This window comes from Miniopterus natalensis, chromosome 17 (assembly GCF_054644295.1).
Source record: "Miniopterus natalensis isolate mMinNat1 chromosome 17, mMinNat1.hap1, whole genome shotgun sequence".
Taxonomy (NCBI): domain Eukaryota; kingdom Metazoa; phylum Chordata; class Mammalia; order Chiroptera; family Miniopteridae; genus Miniopterus; species Miniopterus natalensis.
In genome coordinates this window covers 28,394,632-28,415,228 of record NC_142097.1, presented here as the reverse complement: position 1 = coordinate 28,415,228, position 20,597 = coordinate 28,394,632, and the positions used below count along the sequence as shown (strand labels likewise).

At 38.0% G+C, this 20,597-nt stretch overlaps 1 protein-coding gene across 6 annotated transcripts in view; it reads left to right on the top strand.

Moving 5' to 3' along the window:
* Nucleotides 1-9: 9 nt before the first annotated feature.
* Nucleotides 10-20,597, top strand: part of MBTD1 (mbt domain containing 1) — a 45,790-nt gene continuing 25,202 nt past the window's right edge. Inside the window, exons 1-7 of one of the 6 annotated variants that reach the window (XM_087826216.1) lie at nucleotides 10-416; nucleotides 1,324-1,388; nucleotides 5,337-5,434; nucleotides 9,173-9,374; nucleotides 11,549-11,688; nucleotides 12,987-13,101; nucleotides 13,921-14,003. In XM_087826216.1, coding sequence (XP_087682342.1) covers nucleotides 9,221-9,374; nucleotides 11,549-11,688; nucleotides 12,987-13,101; nucleotides 13,921-14,003 — 492 coding nt within the window. In that variant the 5' untranslated portion in view covers nucleotides 10-416; nucleotides 1,324-1,388; nucleotides 5,337-5,434; nucleotides 9,173-9,220. Of the gene's footprint in view, nucleotides 417-627; nucleotides 702-1,302; nucleotides 1,389-4,930; nucleotides 5,435-9,172; nucleotides 9,375-11,548; nucleotides 11,689-12,986; nucleotides 13,102-13,920; nucleotides 14,004-20,597 lie in introns of those variants that run through there. The other 5 variants (XM_016203367.2, XM_016203369.2, XM_016203370.2 and 2 more) reach the window with 5 other exon arrangements.

Below are 20,597 nucleotides of genomic sequence, written 5' to 3'. Positions count from 1 at the left end.
CACTGCGCGTGCGCCGAGTCCGCGGCGCCTGAGGCCCCGGGGTGCCGGAAGGAGCTTGCGCCGCCTGCCTGCACGTGACCAACACTCTCGCCCTACGTAACGCCCACTCCCCGCTCGAGCCCCTCCCGTGTGGGAGTTCCTCCGGGAGGACCAATCTTCCGGGTGGAGGGGGAGGCGGCGTGACTGGAGTGGAAAATTTTTCCCAGCACAGCTTAGCAGCTGCAACTGATTGAAAGGAGCACAAGCAAGCCAGAGTATAAACTGAGATGGCTGAATGAAACTTTTACTCTTCCTCCTGCCTTTCTAACCGCTCTACTCGACTGGAGCCCCAACTGCTTTTCCCACCCCGCCGTCTTGGTACGGCCCTTGGAGTACGGAGCCTGCGGAGGGTCCCACGCTGGAAGAGAGCAAGGAGGGTATGTAGGGAAGTGGGCCAATCGGGGCGCGGGTCACGGCGCAGGCGCGCTGGGGAGGGAGGGCTATGCTAATGTTGTTGATATCCTGGGGCCACCCTAGTTAAAGGGGGGAAATCCGGGGGCTGCCGCAGCCGCCACCGGTCTGGGCCCAGCCGGGGCACCCCTCTAGTCGCCGTAGCCCCGGGGAGAGGTGCCTGCCCCCAGCTCGGGGAGGGGGCGCCGCGGGCCCGGGGAGCACGGACAGCCCCTACCCATGAGGCCCTGATGGAAAACACAAAGGATCTGGTGAGAGCCGAGCGCGGCAGCCGCTTTGTGTGCCAGGTGGGGGGGATGCCTGCAGCTCCCCGACCCCAGGAGCCCCTGCAGCTCCCTGACCCCGCTCCCAGGCCTGTTTCTCCATCCCACGCCCCCTCAACCTCCGGAGCTCCCCTCCCCCTACCGGCCGTTAAACGATTCAGGGGGTTCCCCTCCCCCCACCCCTTCTGTCCCGGGGTTCTCTCTTCACTCTAACGACACTCTCTGGGAGAAAAAATTTAGAAGAAAGTTTTCTCTGCGCCCCGTCCCCTCCCCCTTTAGCTCCGGCTGGTGCGGCAGGGAGGCTGGATTTGAGACTTTTACTTTCCCAGCGCCCGGGGTGGGAGAGTGGAGCCCTCCCTTCCCCGGGGGGACCAGTTGTGGCGCTGCCCCTAGGAAGGAGCCTATCGGCTTCGGGGCCGGGGCCGCGAGGCATTTCGCACGTGGAGGTGGATATTGAAAGGGGGCGGGGTGGGCACGTGTGGGAGGGAGAGGTGGGAGTGGTGTTTGGGAAGCCGCGGTGGAGGCTGCTCTAGTTTAAAAGGGTTCTAAGTGGTGGGCTTCTGTGACCGTTGCGTTCTCTTTTGTGAACTAAAGAATCCTAACGTTTCAGAGTCGGAAGAGACATTAGAGGTCACCCAAAAGCAGCCGTCCCCTCTGCAGCCTCTGTGACAAGTGGTAGGTAGCCTGGCCTCTGCTTAAATCCCTACAACACACTGAGCGTTCCCTGCTGCCCAGGAAAGCCCTTTCCGTTTCTCAGTAGCTCTGATTGTTTGCCTACCCTTAATAGACCTTGTCGTCTCATTCATGCCCTTGTTAAGTTGCTCCCTTTTTTTACTTCTCAAATTTTCTCTCACATCCTCCTCACCCACCCACAGCTCATTGGCCTATATTTTGTGTGCCAGGAAAGAACAGCAGGGAAGTGGAGGGAGGAGGGTTTGAGAGATAGTGAGGGCCAGCTGAAAACTTTGCTGGGTCAGTTTCACAAAAGTGCCGGTTTATATGTCTGAGAATGGTTGATATTTTTCTACAAGAAGCTTGGGAATTACGGTCCGGGGATTTTGTGGCTGTTTTCTCTTGATAGTTCATCTTTTTGAAGTTAGAAATTTTAGCATGATCTCTGTAGTTCTCCTGTCTCAAAGCACCTTTGCTTGTTGCCTAAGTCACTTTCCCTAAGGATGCCTAAAATTGCTCCTTGGGAATAGTACTGAAGCTGTTAGAAGCATCTTCTGGTAGATGAATGATCAAAAAACCCCTTTCCTCCCCTCCCTTTGACCTATGTGTTCCTTTCAAGCTGACCTCCTCAGGGCCCCTCCTACACAATGCTTTCATTCCATTCTCTGTTTTCTCCCAACTCTTTTATGAGATTTGAAACTTTTGCAACACTTTAATATTTGCTTAGAGTTTGCAATATTTTTTATGCTCGTTGCATTAGTATGCACCCGTACTTAGTGCTTGGTAGTTGAGAGTTGAGTTTCAACTATTGTCTGTCACTTAGCGTTTTGCTAATGTTCTCCTTCACTTGGTGAGCCATACTGCCCACCAAAAGTAGTTTTGTTGGCATAAGAATCTTGGGGGCACATGATTTCCTCTTCTGAATGTGGTGAAATGGAAGTCAAGGCATAACAGATAAAATGTAGAAGTAATAAACCTGGTCTAAAAGCCAGAGAATAAATTTCACTTTAAACTCCTAGTCCTGTTTAAAATGTTAGAGACTGCTGTTCTGCTCTAATGTGCTGTATGTTTTTTTCATTTGTTTACCTCTACACAAAACAGTGTTTAGAAAGAAAATAGCCACCTTTTTGCACCACCTCCTCTGAATAACACATTGCTTCTATTTATATGGAACCCCATCCCAGACTTCTAGATGCCTTGCAAATTATGGCACAAACTGTCTTAAATAAGTATCAGTTCATAAATATCTTATTTGGGCCATGTTTTTTAACCATCTAATTTTTACTTTTATACAAACTTTGACATACAATATTTCCTCTAAATGTGGTCACTGGAATTTGACGTGGCAATAAATACTAGGTACTAAGAAAAAATTGCTAAAGCTGTATAATTCTCTCTTTAAATTTTTTAATACTGTAATATGGAGCTCCAAGTTATTTCCTGCTTGCTTTAAGCATGAACTGTCACGACTTAAGTTGACTGACTTTGGAGACGTTTGCATTCTAAACATACTAGACAGGAACAACTGGTTTTATTTTGAAGACATTGCTGTGTTTTTTATGGCTGGCTATATATTAACCTAATTAGTGTCTAAACCTTCCTAGACGTGCAGGTGCTTCTCCTCCCTCAGTTACATTGGAAGTTAAAACAATTTAAATTGTTTTAAAACATGACATAGTAGTCAAAAGGTAAAACTATAGCATAGAAGTGAGAACAATGTATTAAGGCATAAATACTAAACCTCTGAATTACTATAAGCCAGTGGTGCTCAGTGGTTTGAGTGACCACAGTATAAAATTAGACTAGCCACTGTTGTTTTGGTTGCTACTTGTTTCTCAGTTTTTCATCTTTAAAACTGTTTGCTAAATAAGACTTAACCGTTTTACATTTGTAATTTTAAGGTAAGCCAATTGAAATTATCATTAGTTTCAGAATTTCAAATCCAAGAATGGTAAAAACATCAGGACAATTGAAGAAGGACTTAAAACAGTTAAAGGAAGCTAAGCTATGCCTCCTAATACCAGGATATTCTTAACTGTCTAAGATTACTTTTAATTTTATGCAACGATTGCACCTTGGTTTAGATTTAATCATGATTTGGGGGGTTTTTAATGAACCGTTTTTAAAGAAATCCCCTCCACACACACAAATTTAGAATTTTTCTTTTTGCTTTGCTGGAACCCACAAGAAAGGGTGGAAAGAAAATAATTATATTCAAATAAAACCAGAGTTTGAGATGAGATTAAGTGCTGTAATAAGAGGGGCATTGGCAGAGTTAGGTTAGAATTTCGATTCTGCCATTAACTAGCTTCATGGCACTTACTGGACAAGATCCTGTGCCTCTGTTTTCTTATCCTCACAGTTGAAGGTTGGTCTAGAACCATCATTATCCAATAGAACTTCTGCAGTAATGGAAATGCCATATATCTGTGCTGTCCAGTATGGTAGTCACTACCTACATGTGGCTATTGAGCACTTAAAAGGTAGGTAATGCAACAAGAACCCAATTTTTTATTTTATTGATGTAATCAGTATAATTTAAATAGCCACATGTCTGCCATATTGGGCATACAGATATGCAACAGTGTTTTCCAAGCTCAGTAACTAGAATCACCTCTTAGAGTTCTTGTACAAAATACAAAACCTCTCTCCTGGAGATTATCATTCAGTAGGTCTTTAGTGGGTTCTGGGAGTCTATGTTTTTAATGCATGTCCCACAAAGTATTTTATCTCATTGGTTAGAAAAACAGTGCATGAGAAGATTTCTGAGCTCCCTTCTAGTTCTCACTTCAGTATTGATAACTTAGCATAGTAGAAATGAGCTCTGGATAGAGTTGGCAAACTGGCCTGGCTCTAGGTCTGCTATCTCCTGACCTCTGATCTTAGGCAAGTTGCCTAATCTCTTTGAGCTTCATTTTCCTTATCTAAAATATGAGCTGAGTATCAGCCCTGCCTCCCTCCCCCTCCCAAGGTTTCTGTAAACCTCCAATCGGATGTGGTGACCACTGTGTAAGAAAATGTAAGCTTCTATAAATGATCATTTAAATGTTATCTTCCCAGGATCCCTTTTTCTTTTTCTCTTTTCACTGTGTTATCCAATTCCTACTTCAATCTTAAAGAACTGGTTGTATACAGTAGTCCTTAATTAATATAGTAATTTCTTGTCCTCCCACTATTTGGCCACTTAGGGCATATTAACCCTAACACTTTCTTGTATTTTTGGTGCTTAGCATAATGATTTGTACATGTTGCTCAATAAATATTGGATAATACCACCTATTACTTTAATTTTAGATTTCAAAACTTTAATTAGCTAGTTTCAGATTATTTTATACACCAGAGAAATAACCCCCTGTGTACACATAGGTGTTTAACCTTATTTTGTTCTTGTTTTTTTGTTGTTGTTGTTTTTGTGTGGTTTTTTTAGAGAGAGGAAAGGTGAGGGAAAGAGAGAGAGAGACATCAATCAGTTGCCTCCTGTACAGGCCCCAACCAGGGATCAAACTTGTAACCTGGGTATGTGCCCTGATTGGGAATCAAACTGGCCAACCCTTCTGTGCAGGGGTCATTGCTCAACCAATCGAGCCACACAGGGCAATTGTTTCGTTATTAATACCCTACAGATATTACTGTTCAGTGGTTATATATATTTTCAGCAACTAGTTCCAAATATGTTTTTAAAAGATGAACACCAAGAAATGTCATCATTTTACATTAATACTTTTAGGTTGTATCAAATCAACATGATGCCGAATAACCTATTTAACTTTTTTTCGCTATACTAACATATTAATAAATGATACTGATTGATTGCTCAACCTACATTTGTACTACAGCATTAGTATGAATTCTGTTATTTGGGTAGAATTGATAGCTAATAATGATCTTAAAGACCCTCTAGGCTACTGTGTTTCAGACTTAATTTTGACATGGTCGTCTTATTTTTAATAGCTTTTCAGGTTCATACTTAAGGATTCATAGCTTTCTTCTGAAGAACCGAAAGCCCATTCATGTGAATTATTTATTTTATCATACATCCTTCCTGTGTGGTAAGTGGTGTTTTCCTTATTTAGAAGAGAGGGAAACTTGAGACCCAAGTAATTGTTACATCCCAAGTCATAAGTGGTAGAACCAGAACCCAAAGAGGTAGAAATTTGTATTTCTTATAGATCAAAGAATAGCTTCCTTCTGCTCACTGTTACTTTAAATTTCAGAATATAGTTATGTAATATATTCACCTTTCCTGATGTTCCCTGGGTACCTCTTAGTTTCCCTGGGTGAGTTATTCAGGATATTATTACTTTCCCTTTCCTCCTGATCGTGTCATTGACTTAAGTTTACTGTTTCTCTCACATTGAACTCATGGGAAACAAAAACTCAGTCATCCCAAATTCTTACCATTAATTTTTTTCCTCATGGTGAGCTTAGAAAGAAAGAAGGCCTGTCTGTCCAGACTAGTGAATCGCATCCCTCTGCTAGACTGTGCTTCCCACCCATCCCATGGTGGAAGGAGGAAGAGGCCAGTAAGAGCCGAGTTAGCTCTTAGTGCCTACTGAGTCCAGTCATCAGAGCGTATCTATTTTTATTTTGAATTTTGTAAGTTCACACATACAGCTTTCAAATTTAAATATTTAGTGACTAAATATAAAACTTTGAAAGTTATGTGGGTCATTCTGTTGGTGTGGATAATGGAGAGTCGTTAACTTTTACTAAGTTTATTCATATCAAAATTGCGCTATTACTTGGTTGCATATTTATACGTGTTTGCATTTGGAATCTCAAATATTTTCTGTAAAATTTCTCATAGAAAAGTTTATACTTTCATTGGACCTTTTGGTTGATTATACCAGCAAGTTAATGACTGTACCTTTTAATTACTTTATAGGGAGAAAGGTTCATCAGGGTGACAGTTTTAGTAGGAAAATGAAACTCCACTGATTCATGACTCCTTCCATTTTGCCACTATAAAAGCCTCTGTTTTGTTTTACTTTTCATTACAGAAGTATTACATGTTTGCTGTTTAAAAAAAGAAAATGAAAACCATAAAGAAGTTTAAGTCATTCTACCATCCCATCCTCACCCTGTTAAGAGTGTAGCAGTTCCTTGTACGATCTTTGTAAATGCTTATATAAACAAGTATAGATATATCAGTCTGTGCATACACCAGTATATATTGTTTCTTTTAATAAAAAATGAGTCATACTAATAATCTACAATTTACATCTTTCACTATTTTACCTATTGCTGACCATTCTCCTACTGATGGTTAGATTGCCTCTAGTTTTTTGGTGTTTTTTTGAATATTTCTTTATTGATTTCATAGAGAGGAAAGGAGAGGGAGAGAGAGATAGAAAGATCAATGATGAGAGAGTCATTGATCGGCTGCCTCATGCACGCCCCTGACTGGGGATCGAGCCTGCAACCCAGGCATGTGCCCTGACCGGGAATCGAACCCTGATCGCCTGGATCCTGGGTCCACACTCAACTGCTGAGCCACGCCCAGCGGGGCAGCCTCCAGTTTTTAACTGTCACATGATTGCTGCAAGAAGCCCTTGCACATAGATTTTTGTGTCCTGTGAGTGTTTCAGAAAGGCAGATTTCTAAAAGTGGAAATACGTGGTCAAAAGGCATACTGTTTTTCGTTTTTAAGTTTTCATAAGTAATGTCAAATTGCGTTCCAAAAAGATGGCATAAATTTGCCAATGCCAGATATCATCTCTCAGATGTTATCAGTTTTATGAATTTTTATACTTTATAAAAATTAACATTTATTTTTGTAAAAGACATACATTTGCTTGTACAATGTTAAACAATGATAAAAATACTGCCAAAAACGTATTCTTTGCAGCAGTCCTTTTTTCTTCCCAATTCAGCGCTCATGAGATAACTACTTTTAATTCATTTAGCTTTTCTATCTAGTATCTACCTCCGTTATTCTAAATATTAGGTTCATATTACTCAGTGCATGAATTTTTTAGATCTTCTCTTTCGACTTTCTCTGTGGTGGATGAAGAGTTACCATATACGCCCAAATGTTAAGTGAGGTTTCCTCACCTGCAGTCATCCCTCACCTTATATTCAAGGCCTTAGTCACCTAACATGATTTTCCAGTTTTATTTTGAAGTTAGTTAACAGAACCAGCTTTGTTATTGGTCATGTTAACTAACCAGAAAAGAAATTGTGCATGAAGTGTAAGTTGATACCAAAAATATATATATATATATGATTAAAGCCAAAGAATAAGGATAGGTGCCAAACTCTAAAAATTCTTTTGTCGATGCTCACTACATGTTTAATGACAGTTTGACTTTTTTTTCCTCTTTCAAATATTTTTTTCTCTCTTATCTCCTATTTTATTTTTATTTTCTTCTTAATAAAAGTTTTGGGATTTATTTCAGGAAAGGTTGGAGTAGTGGTATATTAGTTTTGGGGGGTATTTTTGTGGCTTGAGTGAAGGAATATTTTTTAGAGGAACATGAGTAGCATTCAATGCAAAAGATACAGTGTCTTTGTGCTTTTCCTTTGAAAAGAAAATATTTAGCTTGTAATAATTGGGGTTTTTTTAAACCATTATTTATGTTAAAGAAAACAATGAAATAGGGTTGCATATGTAGAAATGTTATCTTCTATAAGTTTTGAAATAGCTACTGTCTAAAAATTGTCCCTAATATTTAAAATTTTCAATTAACCCTTCTCGAACTCTTAGCAGTGATTTTAAAAAGCATCCACGTATTTACCGTATGCTCTAAATTATTACAGTCTAGACCAGTGATTTTCAACCTTTTTTATTTCATGGCACACAAGCTAATTACTAAAATTCTGCAGCACACCAAAAATACATTTTTTTGCCAATCTTACAAAAAAAAAAAAAAAAAACAGGTATAAATTTTATTGATTTACAAAAATAATAATAGTAATTCTCTACCCTTTTTGCTCCAAGGTGACCTTTTAAAAAATTTTATTTATTGATTGGGGGGGGAGGGGGCATCAATTTGTTGTTCCACTTACGTATGCATTCATTGGTTGATTCTTGTATGTTCCCTGACCAGGGATCAAACCCACAACCTTGGCTTTTTGGGACAACGCGCTAACCAACTGAGCTACCTACTTAGGGCTCCAAAGTGACTTTTTTAAAAATCAGGTGCCTATATACTTGTGTATAAGGATTTCTGGTACCAATAATTAACCAATCAGACACGACATTATTATGCAACATGACCAATAAGGTACAACTCTATTATATGACCTATATATTTATGGTTTAAGCCAAGGCATTCACACTGGGCAACTATTGTTATGTTGGCTGTTGTCATTTTTTTTATTTGACAATCTAAGGAAAAAGAGGTCAGTGCCCCTGACTTTACATGTTTTAAAAATTCTTGCAGCACACCAATTGAAAATTGCTAGTGAAGGGCAAATTAAGAAATCATCTGTTACATTTATTCCAGCACAATTTTTTGTTTAAATTATCTTATCTAATCTCTTTTATAGAGAAGTGACACACCTAGTTTATGGCCAAACTTGAATTACAGGATGAGCTCCTGATTCAGTCAGTGTTCTTACATCATTATCGTTACTCTTGCTAGCTAACGTAGCTAATTTGTGCTCAGAGAAGTGGAGGACTCCATTTTGACACAAATGTCTAGCTTTTCATTATAAAATTATCATTTCTCAGGGCTAGATTTTCATTTTTTTAAACCTCATTTACCACAGTTTGAACTCTAAGGTCTTTTAGGGGGTGTGTATGAGTGCTGTGTCACATATTACTAATTTCTTCTGCTTTTAAGATTGAACATTCTTCGCCACCCGAAAGGAAAAGAAGAGACTCATTCGGGATGTTTGACGGTTATGATAGCTGCAGTGAGGACACAAGTAGCAGCTCGAGCTCCGAAGAGAGTGAGGAAGAAGTTGCTCCTTTACCTTCCAATCTCCCAATCATCAAGAACAATGGGCAAGTCTACACGTACCCAGATGGTAAATCCGGCATGGGTGAGTGTGAAGACCTCCGCCTCCGGTGAACAGCTTCACCTGTTAGACAGCCTTACGTTTTGATTCCGTTTCTTCAGTCGTGTCCCCTCAGAATTTTTAAAGTGCAGTTGGAAGAAACTTACAGTTCTAGAGTAGAGCAGTTTGTGTCTGATCTCTTTACTTTGTCCGCCTACCACCTTCTGGTGGAAAGCAAGTAGGACAAAATAAAAACAAGGCAGCTGAGAAACTTAAAGTGGACTTAAATTTTATAATTAGATAATAAAACCCTATGTAATTGGAAGTCTGTAGGCTAGCACACTTACAGATTTGAAAGACTCTCCCTCTGTAACAATTCCGTATAAGAAGTTTTCTGTTTTAACACTTCTAGTGATTGGGTATCTCTAATTATAAGAGTATTCTTTATATTGAATCAAAATTGTCCTTGCTCTAACTTTTGTCTTTCGGTCCTAATGTTGCTTTTTTAAAAGTACACAGAATAATTCTGATGTAGTCCTAGTGTATCTCTGGGGCACACTGAGTAACCCTAGCTGCTTCAGCCATTCTCATAGTATCCCCCTGATTTAATTCGTCAATATCCTGCTCACTGTCTTCTGGGGATACTTTAGATTATGTAGTAATAGGGTGACAACTTGTTCTGTCTGATTTGCCCGAGGCTGTCCTGGATTTAGGATTGAAAGACCCAAATTCTGGAAAATACCTCAGGCAAATGGTTGGTCACACTATGTGATTAGGGCAGAAGGTGCTTCAGGCTTTTATCTCCTGTTTTTCTGGACAGTGTGTGTCCATTCACGCCATCAAAATTCTTTAACTTTTTTGAAACTAACACTGAATTTGCAAGTAATTAAAACCGTTTGATCTTGACCACATGAACTAAACCAGTTTAAACCAGTCTTATGCTTTTGCGATGGATCTTTTTTAAACCAAGGTGTAAGACTTGAAAGCTCTTCAGTAACCTTTTACTTACTAAACTCAGCCATCTTAAAAATGTCTTATTCCTGCCCTGGCCGGGTGGCTTAATTGATTGGAGCGTGGTCCCATACATCGAAAGGTTGCGGGTTCAATTCCTAGTCAAGGCGCATACCTAGGTTGTGGGTTCGATCCCCTAGTCGGGGCGCATACAGGAGACAACTGATCAATGTTTCCCTCTCACATCAATGTTTCTCTCTCTAAAATCAATTAAAAATAAAGAAAAACAGTATGACAATTTCTCAAAAATTAAAAAAACAACTACTATATAATTGAGCAGTTCCACTCCTGGATATACCTGTTTATCTTTTTTGAACTTCAGTTCTTGTGAACCTTGTATTCTGCCTTTCAGATTATTCTCCATTATGCTAATTTACACAAGAGGCACAATAGTAGAGTTTTGTTGCCCTTTATTAGTTAATAATAGAACACCTACTTCGAGCTCTGGCCCTGTCCCTTTGGGATGTAATTTTTTCTGAACTTATCTTGAGGGAATCCTTGTATTGCCCTTAGCATTTTTCCAAGAATTGGTTATATTTAGGTTTTAATCTCTGCAGTATTTTAAAGGCTTATGCAACACTTTGTATTGATCCTCGATTATGTTACACTTTTTATCCTTTGTAATTGTTTCAAACACTGCAGCTCATAATGTATATGAACATGCCTGGCACCTGGTGAGCACCAAGGAAATGTTAGTTGGATCTGATTTATATTTGTTTGTGTCTTTTGGCACTTTTTAAAGCCTGTCAGACCTTCTGGACCTCCTAGCCATGTCATCATACCAGTCTTTTCTCCAACTTTCATCTAGGTTTTTCTACCATTTGTATAACAGAAGAAATTTTCTATCTGTTAGAAAAGAAAAAAATTTTTTGTTGTTAATCTTCACCCAAGGATATCTTTTTCTTTGGTTTTTTTAGAGAGAGTGGAATGGGGGGGGGGAACATCAGTGTGAGAGAGGCATCAATTTTGTTGCCTCCCATATGTGCTTAAACCGGGGATCGAACCTGCAACCCAGGTACATGTCCTTGTCTGGAAATCAAACGCATGACCCTTTGATTTGTGGGCCGACACTAACCACTGAGCAACACTGGCCAGGGCAGAAGGAAAATTTTTTAGTTGGAACTTTTAGATAGTCGAAGAAATTAAATTTGATTTAAATTGACTTTATTATATGATCGTGACAGCAATATTTTTATTTTGTTAATTAGCTACCTGCGAAATGTGTGGGATGGTTGGTGTGCGAGATGCTTTTTACTCTAAAACAAAGCGTTTCTGCAGCGTTTCATGTTCAAGAAGTTATTCGTCTAATTCCAAGAAGGCAAGCATTTTGGCCAGACTTCAGGTAACGGTACAGAAACCTTCTTATTCTTTATATCTGTTATTCTATGGCTTTCACCGTTTACCTGCCCTTTGTGATTCACTGCACTCCACCTCTGCCCCATTGATTATCATTTTACACCCCACATTCTGAGGAAATAGTCAGCTCCAGTGTCTTTTCAGTCTATAAAATTGACAGCTATTACAAGGAGACAGAGCATAGTATACAGAATAAACTGAATTATGTAAACAAATTAAAAATAAATTCCCTTTTTCTAAATAATTATAAATATAATAAATACCATTTTATATGCAGAAATCGAAGTCATTTTCCCCCCTTGTTTTCTTTTGATTAACATCAAGGTAGAAACTTTCAGAGTTTGCAGGAATATGATTTACCCTTTGGTTTTATTTTCCCATCATTTTTGCTATGTACTTTTGATAACAACCCATTTGATACCTTGACCAAATATATTTAGTTAATCCAACTAACCTTTTTGTAAACGTTCATGATTTAGAAGGAAAATCATCTTTCTCTCTAAATGTACACCAATACCTACAGAATGACTGGAGAGTTGACCATTTGTCTAAGTTGTTACTATTGTAGCATATAAACAATGTTTTAAAGGCATTACATAATCTGATTTTTGTAATATATTTTATTTTGCTGATCACATTTTTCTTACTTTCCTTTAACTGCTTATTGTGATCATTACATAGCACTGAAAGGATTATTTAAGTCCCCAAAATTAAGGAAATACATCACTTAGATGTATTTCTATATTTCAGAAAGACAGTGCCTAAAGATCCTGAGCATTGGTCTGTACCCAAATGGATGGCAGTTTGTCACACTGTGAATTTGGCCCATGATCATTTTGTCATTGATCTTTTGCGTTAGCACTAAAGGTATAAACCTCAGTCACTTGCTCTTTAAACGTTAAGTTATCTTTTCTTACCATACAAATAGCAATGCTTGGCGACCTGCATGAGTGAATAACCACTGGATTTCTAGTAAAAGAAAGAATCAAGTATCCACCACAGCCTATATTTTAACATCTTATGGGATGTAATTTTTTATTAACATATTAATTTGCATATTGCTGTTTTTGTCTATGCCAGCTCTGCTACCCATATTAGATATCTACGTTGTGCCAGAACTCCAGAAAACATTTCTCATGTTAAAATTCCTTGTATGTTCCCTCTGCTTTAATAATTTTCTAAACCCTCGATGTTTACTTTAGCAGAATGAGTAGTATGCAATCAAGTTAGTTTTTTATGTTGGGGGGTGGGGTGAAAAGAATCCTATTTACTTAACTCTTCTTGTTTTAGGGTAAGCCTCCAACAAAGAAAGCAAAAGTTCTTCAGAAACAACCTTTAGTTGCTAAACTAGCTGCATATGCTCAGTATCAAGCTACCTTGCAAAATCAAGCAAAGACTAAAGCAGGTAATGTGGTTGAATGTAATAGAGGTGAAATAATTGTATACTGATTCATCTAGTTATAATTAATGACATTTTAATTTTGAATTCTGGTTAACTAAGCTATTTCTGTGCTATATTAACACATGACACTAGTCTTCCTGATGATAATTTTGATTTCAGTAAACAGAAGGATATTTGCATTCACAAGGTCCAGCACTTGTGACAGTGTCCTTAATATCAATGGTTTTTACTTGGTTTAGTATTTATTCTTTATGTACTGATTCTCTGTGCTTTGGTTGGTAGGGAGCATTGTGGAGATAATTGGCAAAGAAATAGGACATTTAGCAGGCTTCAAAGGGATTGGGGAGAAGAGAGTCATAAGAGGAAAGGACCATTTCTAATAGGAGATTCTTTACAGAAGTGCAAAGGCAGGGAGGTAAGTAGGGCGTAAGGTAATGAAAATCCCTAGTATTAGGTGGTAGATACTGGATAGACTTTGCCCTGAGGTTCACAGTAAGAACTGTGTGGGAATAAAAACAAAAGTAGCCATAGCCATATGTTTGTTATTGTGAACACATCTGCTCTCAGCTGTTCTTTGAACTGGAGAGCTTTTAATTCACTTATGAGCGCGTATATTGTATATAAAAGACTTAAACTGCTATTTGTTTGCAAATACGATTTATGCCAAAGTTCATGTTCATTTAGAGAAATTCTTTAATCTTTACAGAAAAACTGTAAAGGTGATAAATTAATTTTATATTATTTCACATTTTAAAATAATAGCCTTTGGAAAAACAAAAATTCGAGAATTGTAACATATCTGAATTTCTTTTATTTCAACAGTAGTCTCCATGGAAGGTTTCAGCTGGGGTAACTACATCAATAGCAATAGCTTTATAGCAGCTCCAGTTACCTGCTTTAAACACGTGAGTATGGAATTTCTCACCTCATATCGAAAGGCTTATTCATTGCTTAAATCTGAAGGTACAATAACACCTAAGCATCGTTAACCTTAGATCTTATTTTATACCTTGTAATTGAAATTTTTTTTATTATACTTACCAAAAGCTAAAAAATAACTTCTATAAGTTTTATAAGTGAAAGCTTTGTGTGAAGAAATTGGAATCTGAAATTATTTTAAATAAGGAAAAAAAACTAGTCTCATCCAGTTTTCATATTAGGTTGCTGGTTTTGTATGTCAAAAATAGTTGTACATTGACAATGTCATATGGTTCAACCTAATAGAAACCATCTATCATGTATGTTACCTAAATCTTTGTGATTTGACCTGATAATTCAGAAGAGAAAAGATTGTCCAGTTTCATTTTTGTCTCCAAATATAAAATCACAAAGCAAAGAAGGAACTGTTAGTAAAACAGCATTGTGGGCTGAAATATGTGATATATATCATGCAAAACCCTTTGCAAGATTTTTTTTTTTTTGCAATTAGATTGTTGCAAAGCATTGGAAATAATTCAAAATTATGTTTAAAATGTATCTGATGATAAGTTCTCTCCTTTTAATTCTATTCTTTCCTTATTCTATTATCTGTGATAAATTATCTCTAATACTTTTTAACCTAACTACCAGTTCAATTTATATTCAAAGGTTCTATCTGCTACTGACCATGTATAAGAAGAAAAGAGAGTTTAGAGAATTAATGAATGAAATTTTGTTTACACTTAACATTTTATTAAGTTAGGGCTGTACTTTTAAATAACAGCATGTAAAGAAAACTGAGTTTGAGTCCTTGCTGTGAAATCCAAATGAATTTTCATTCATTTGTGGCCAGTACAGGATTTTGATCAAGGCCAAGCATATTAATTTAGTGGGGAAATAGAAATTAAAGTTCATTCGTTAGTTTTCTGTCGTGAAAGTACAGGTGTTAAGCCCTTAGACCTGATGGCATAGTGGTTATCTGAACCAACTTAAATAGAGTCTTAGATACTTTCTCTCAATGTAAAGTAGATGATTTATTTTACTGTAATGTTGATAGTGGTGTCACGTTTGTGAGATATATTAAATACACAGCAACAGCAGCTTTAAAGAGAGCTACTAAGCAAATCGTTTACCGTCTTCTCTTGAGATAGTTCCTTCTGGTACTAAGAAGCTCAGAATTAGATTAAGTTTTCAGTTATAATAAATCTTTCATCCCAGATTCCTGGAATATTTGTGTGTTGTCTCCTGAATAGCTTTTATGTCTTTACTATCTTTATATTAATAATGGTTTTTATGTTTCAATATCATAAGCTATGTCAAGCTATTAAAGTAGTCAAGATACTTTTTATTTATTTATTTAATTTTAAAATATATCTTTATGGATTTCAGAGAGAGGAAGGGAGAGAGAGAAATAGAAACATCAATGATGAGAGAATCGTCATTGATCAGCTGCCTCCTGCACATCCCCAACTGCATGTAGGCCTGCAATCTGGGCATGTGCCCTGACCAGGAATTGAACCTCGATCTCCTGGATCCTAGGTTCCATGCTCAACCACTGAGCCACACCCAGCCAGGCCAGGATACTTTTTAAAATAGCATTTTAAAGTCCCAATAGCATGTTTTATTTCATGTCCATATGTTTGAATGGTTAAACCGTGTTAAAAGTCTTTGCAAGAAAATCTCAATGAAATCAGTTGATTTTGTTTTCGACTTTGCTTTTTTAAGATTAAAGTATTCTGTTATATAGAATAGAGGAGCTAGCCTTAGTCATGTTATCAATAATGAATACTGTGGCCCTGGCCAGTGTGGCTCAATTGGTTGGAGGTCCTTCCCATACACCAGAAGGTGGTAGGTTCGATTCCCAGTCAGGGCACATACCAGGTTTTGGGTTTAATCCCCAGTCAGGGCACTTTCAGGAGACAACTGATTAATGTTTCTCTCTCACATCAGTGTTTCTCTCTCTCTCTCCCTCTTCCTCTCTCTAAAACCAATTTTAAAATAATAATGATGATGAATACTGTGGAGCCTCCTCTTTTGCACTCAGAAGTGAGGCATCTGTCCCTGAATGCCTTTCTGCTCCACTCATCTTTCTTTACTTAGCCTTCTCCTTATCAAATAGGAAAAAATTTACATTGGTAATTTCTTAGTATATTTTAGGACAAATGAGTTGGCATTGTTGCCTAACCAGCATCTTCATCTGAAGCCATTGGTTTAGGAGGTCACACTTGGTTTTGTTGTTTAGAGTTGACTCTTCATGGTTCTCCCCCTCAGAGAGTTTTCTGGGTCTACAAGAAGAGTTACTAGCTTTGGCTATGTAAAACCTATTGTCAGAAGGAGCTGAGAACACGAGATCCTGCCTTATATTATCAGTCTTCTAGTCTTGTAAGACTTGACATGTGTCCTAACACTGGTTCATCAGTAGGGCCTACTTCCTCCAGACTCTACATATGTTTTGTTTTCACCTTGAGCACAGGTTAGGAGCCTTTCCCTGCACCTAGGGGATTCTTTATTCAAACATAATTTTTTAAATTATCCAGTGTGTAATATGGTAGCAGAGTTCTTCTGATTAAACCAGCAATTGGGGTGAGGGCGGTGTCAGAGCCTTGACTGCCTTGCTTTTATAATATATTCCAACTCTTCTGGAGTAAGGATCCCACGTACACACATTATATATAATGGCACTGAAATGTGATTATTAGTCCTAAAGTCATAGAATTTTAAGAGTAGAATTTCTCTTTCCATGGTCTGTCTGCTGGGAATGAAGTTTCTGCATAGTGTATCATAGGACTATGTTTTCTTTGATAATTGCTGTAATTATGCATAGTGGTTTATGCTCAATTAGAACAATGTTTGACATTTTTTATAATTTAGCAATGGAAATTAAGCTCAGTTGTCATTAAATATATCTATTTAGAAGTCTGTATATTGTGATTGCCGTATTTGTGATATATCTTTTGTTTTATCTAGGTTGTAGTTTTCAATTTTTTGTTTGTTTTAGTCATCAGAATTCCCCTTTTCCCTAATAAACGTAACTAGGATAAGAGGAAGCTGCTCTGACTGGTCTAGAAGAAGTGGGACTATATGGCCGGAGCCTTGGCCCTCAGCTCCCACTTCCTGGGCAGGCTCTGAGGTTGAAAACCACTGAGTTAGATAATACCACTCTTTTTTTTCTTTTTTTTTTAAATCCTCATCTGAGGATATTTTTTCCATTGCTTTTTCAGAAAGAGTGGAAGGGAGAGAGAGAAACATCAATGTGAGAGACACATCAACTGGTTGCCTCTCTCATGTGCCCGACAGGCTGGGAATCAAGCCTGCAACCAAGGTACATGCCCTTAGTCATAATTGAACCCGGACCCTTCAGTCCACGGGCCGACACTCTAACCACTGAGCCAAACTGGATAGGGCAATAATATCACTTTTAATTCTAAAACATACCGCACAAAGCTGTAAGTCATCTTAAAAGTCTTCTAGTTCAGCCCTTGTCCAGTAGCTTAGTTGGTTAGAGCATCTTCCCAATACACCAAGGTCATAGGTTCAGTCCCTGGTCAGAGCACATGCAAGAAACAACCAATGAATGCATAAATGAGTGGAACAGCAAATCATTGTTTCTCTTCCCTTTTTCTCTCTCTCTCAAGTCAGTAAATAAAAATTTTAAATATTTATTAAAAATCATCTAGTTCATTTAATTCATCTCTTATTATAAATGAAGAAACTTGCTATTTTAGTAGCCAGATTGTAATTTTCAATTTTGGGCTTTGGAAAGTTTTTTTATTTATTTTTTTTAACATCAATTTGAATTAAGCCTCTATAGGAAAAACACTTCCTACTCCTGTACTCACACACTAGTGCCAGACAATACTCCTGACACTGATCTATGGATTTTCCACACATCAAGCAACTCTCTGACACAAGCTAGGTATCCTGTAATCTAGTTCAGTTCTGACACTATCTGGACTTAGCACCAGACCCCTCAAGATAAGGTCTCAGTCTCGCAAGACTGCCCCCACTTAGGACACCAGTCAAAAGTCCCAGGGGTTGGGATAGAGAGGGTCGGTGGGGAGAGGGGGTATCTGTAATACTTTCAACAATAAAGATACTTTAGAAAAAGAAAAAAAATAGTCCCAGGCTATCACCTGTACTTCTGACAGACCAGCTATAAATTAGTTTCCATGACCCCTTAGGTTCAAAACACATATACTCGTTTATAATAAAGGATACGGATGAAGAGCTACATAGGGTGTGGTGTGTGGAAAGGGGCCCAGAGCTCTCGTGACACTTCTGGGATGGTCACGGAGGCCTCGTCACACAGGCACAATCTCCTTTCCGTCCTCTCGCTCGCTCTCCTGGAAGGTGAGGGATCTGATCGGCTAGAAGCTTCAAGCTTACAATTACAGCTTGGTGTTCCTGATGACCAGCCCCTATCCTGAAGCGTTTAGAAGCCCACAGAGAGTTGTGTCCTTAGAACAAAAAACACTCCTTCACCCAGGAAATCCCAAAGGATTTAGGAGCTCTGGGTCAGGAAGCAGGGCCGAAGGCCAAATACTAGAACCAAAGGTGCTTCTAATGCTCTTATTACTTAGGAAATTATGAAGGTTTTAAGAGCTCTGTGCCAGGAACCAGGGGCAGAGACCAATATATATATTTTTTCTATTCACAGCCCTAAGCAGTATCCAGATCTATCCTGTGAAAATCTCCAAAATACCAATACAGAACCACATGCCAGTTAGGTACAATATATACAGTAATGAAATTCACAGGTTATTTTCTTCTATGAATAATTTATGTTTGGACCCAAGAGGACCTCCAGTTGATCTATGTGTATGGGGGACATTTAGCTTTAAAGCACTGCTAATTTTTTTATTTATTTATTTATTTATTTTTAGAGAGGAAGGGAGAGAGAGACATCAGTTTGTTGTGCCACTTACTTATACATTCATTGGTTGATTCTTGTATGTGCCTGACTGAAGATCGAACCCGCAACCTTGGCGTGCTCTTGGAACAGTGCTCTTATCAGCTGAGCTACTTGGCCAGAATTTTTTTTAAAGCCTAGTCTTTTAAATTGAAGTAATCCTATTTCCCATTATTTGCTTTCTAAAATCAAGTAAAACATTTCTTCCCTAGGTATTACAGTGGAAGGCAAAATGTGCTAACATCAAATGTACATGAATTACACAAAAGTTAAAATTGTACTCTAGTTATGTATTTACAGGTCTCACATTTCTTTTGTTTGTTCGGTACTTGGACTGTATGTATACTGGGGTGTATTCTTGTCATTGCTAAAGCCGGAAATGTAATCATCCTACTTTTTTCTCCTTGAAAATAGTTGTTTCGTATTTTTTTATAAAAGGTCCTTTGTACATGTGTGCCATAAAATTAAAGCCGAATTTACTATTTTTTTTCATCCTGCCTCCACAAATATTACTCAGTATTTCTTACATGACATTTTCTAATCATCTCTTTGCAACATGTATCACAAGTATATTTTTAAATTTAACAAAAGAAAAGCTCTTTTGTTTGTATATGTACAGTAACAATAATTTATAGTAAAATTTCTCATGTATGTGCTTATCAGTAAAATAATCTTTTTTCAAGTAAAAAAAAAAAAGTTTTTCCCTAGCCTTGACCACACATATGCACTTACACATGACTCTATTGAAAGTTGAAAGTAAATATGACTTCACACCCATTTTAACTATGTTAGAATCTTCACTATGTCATCCTAGGTGACAGAATTTCTTTCTAATGGCAATAAAACTTAAATTAGTTTTTGACACTTGGTAGTGCTCCATCTGAGTTAGCTGTCTTGCCACAAAAGATTCTCTGCAGGAAAGCAGTGAACTATGATATAATAAAAATCACCAGTTTTAAAGAAAACCTAAATAATCTAGATTATTTTCTTAATTTTGGTCTGTTTTCTGAAGTGGTTTTCTATTGCAGTCTCCCGACTCTTAAACAATACTGGTTTAATATGTTTTTTAGTTACGTATGTTTTATGCCTTTCAAACTACTAACCACTGCTTTCTCTTTTTATGTACACATGACATTCTCTCAATTATAATCGTCCACCCCAAGCATCCCATTTTCCTTCTGTACTCTCCATGCACTCCCCATCTCCCTGCTACTACCACCCCAAAAAGTAGATTCTAGTATCAAAAGGTGAGTGGGATTTCTGGAGAAAGAGGGAACAAGCTTTTTCCCCCTGTTAATTCTAGCAAGTAGTATTTAGGAGTTCTAATTTCTTTCTAGTTAATTTCCTGTAATGTTTTCTCCCTTTTTTTAGCCAAGTAATATGTTATCTTTTTCTACTTGGTGCGCTTTAGTAATCATATGCCTACTGGTCTTAAAAGTATTTTAATGGTGGCTTTTTCCGCATTTGCCATATCATCATTAGAATTGATTTTTTTTATTATTACCTATTTCCAACTTCAGGGTAACCTCTGCCCACTTAAACTCTGTAATACTGAAAGTTGTGTGTGATTATCAGAAGTTACAGGTTGACAGCTCTGTGGAAGGAAATCTCTGTTTCTGCCCTGAAGCATCATGTGTACAGTGAATCAGCCCTCTGAGAGTCCCGGGCTGCT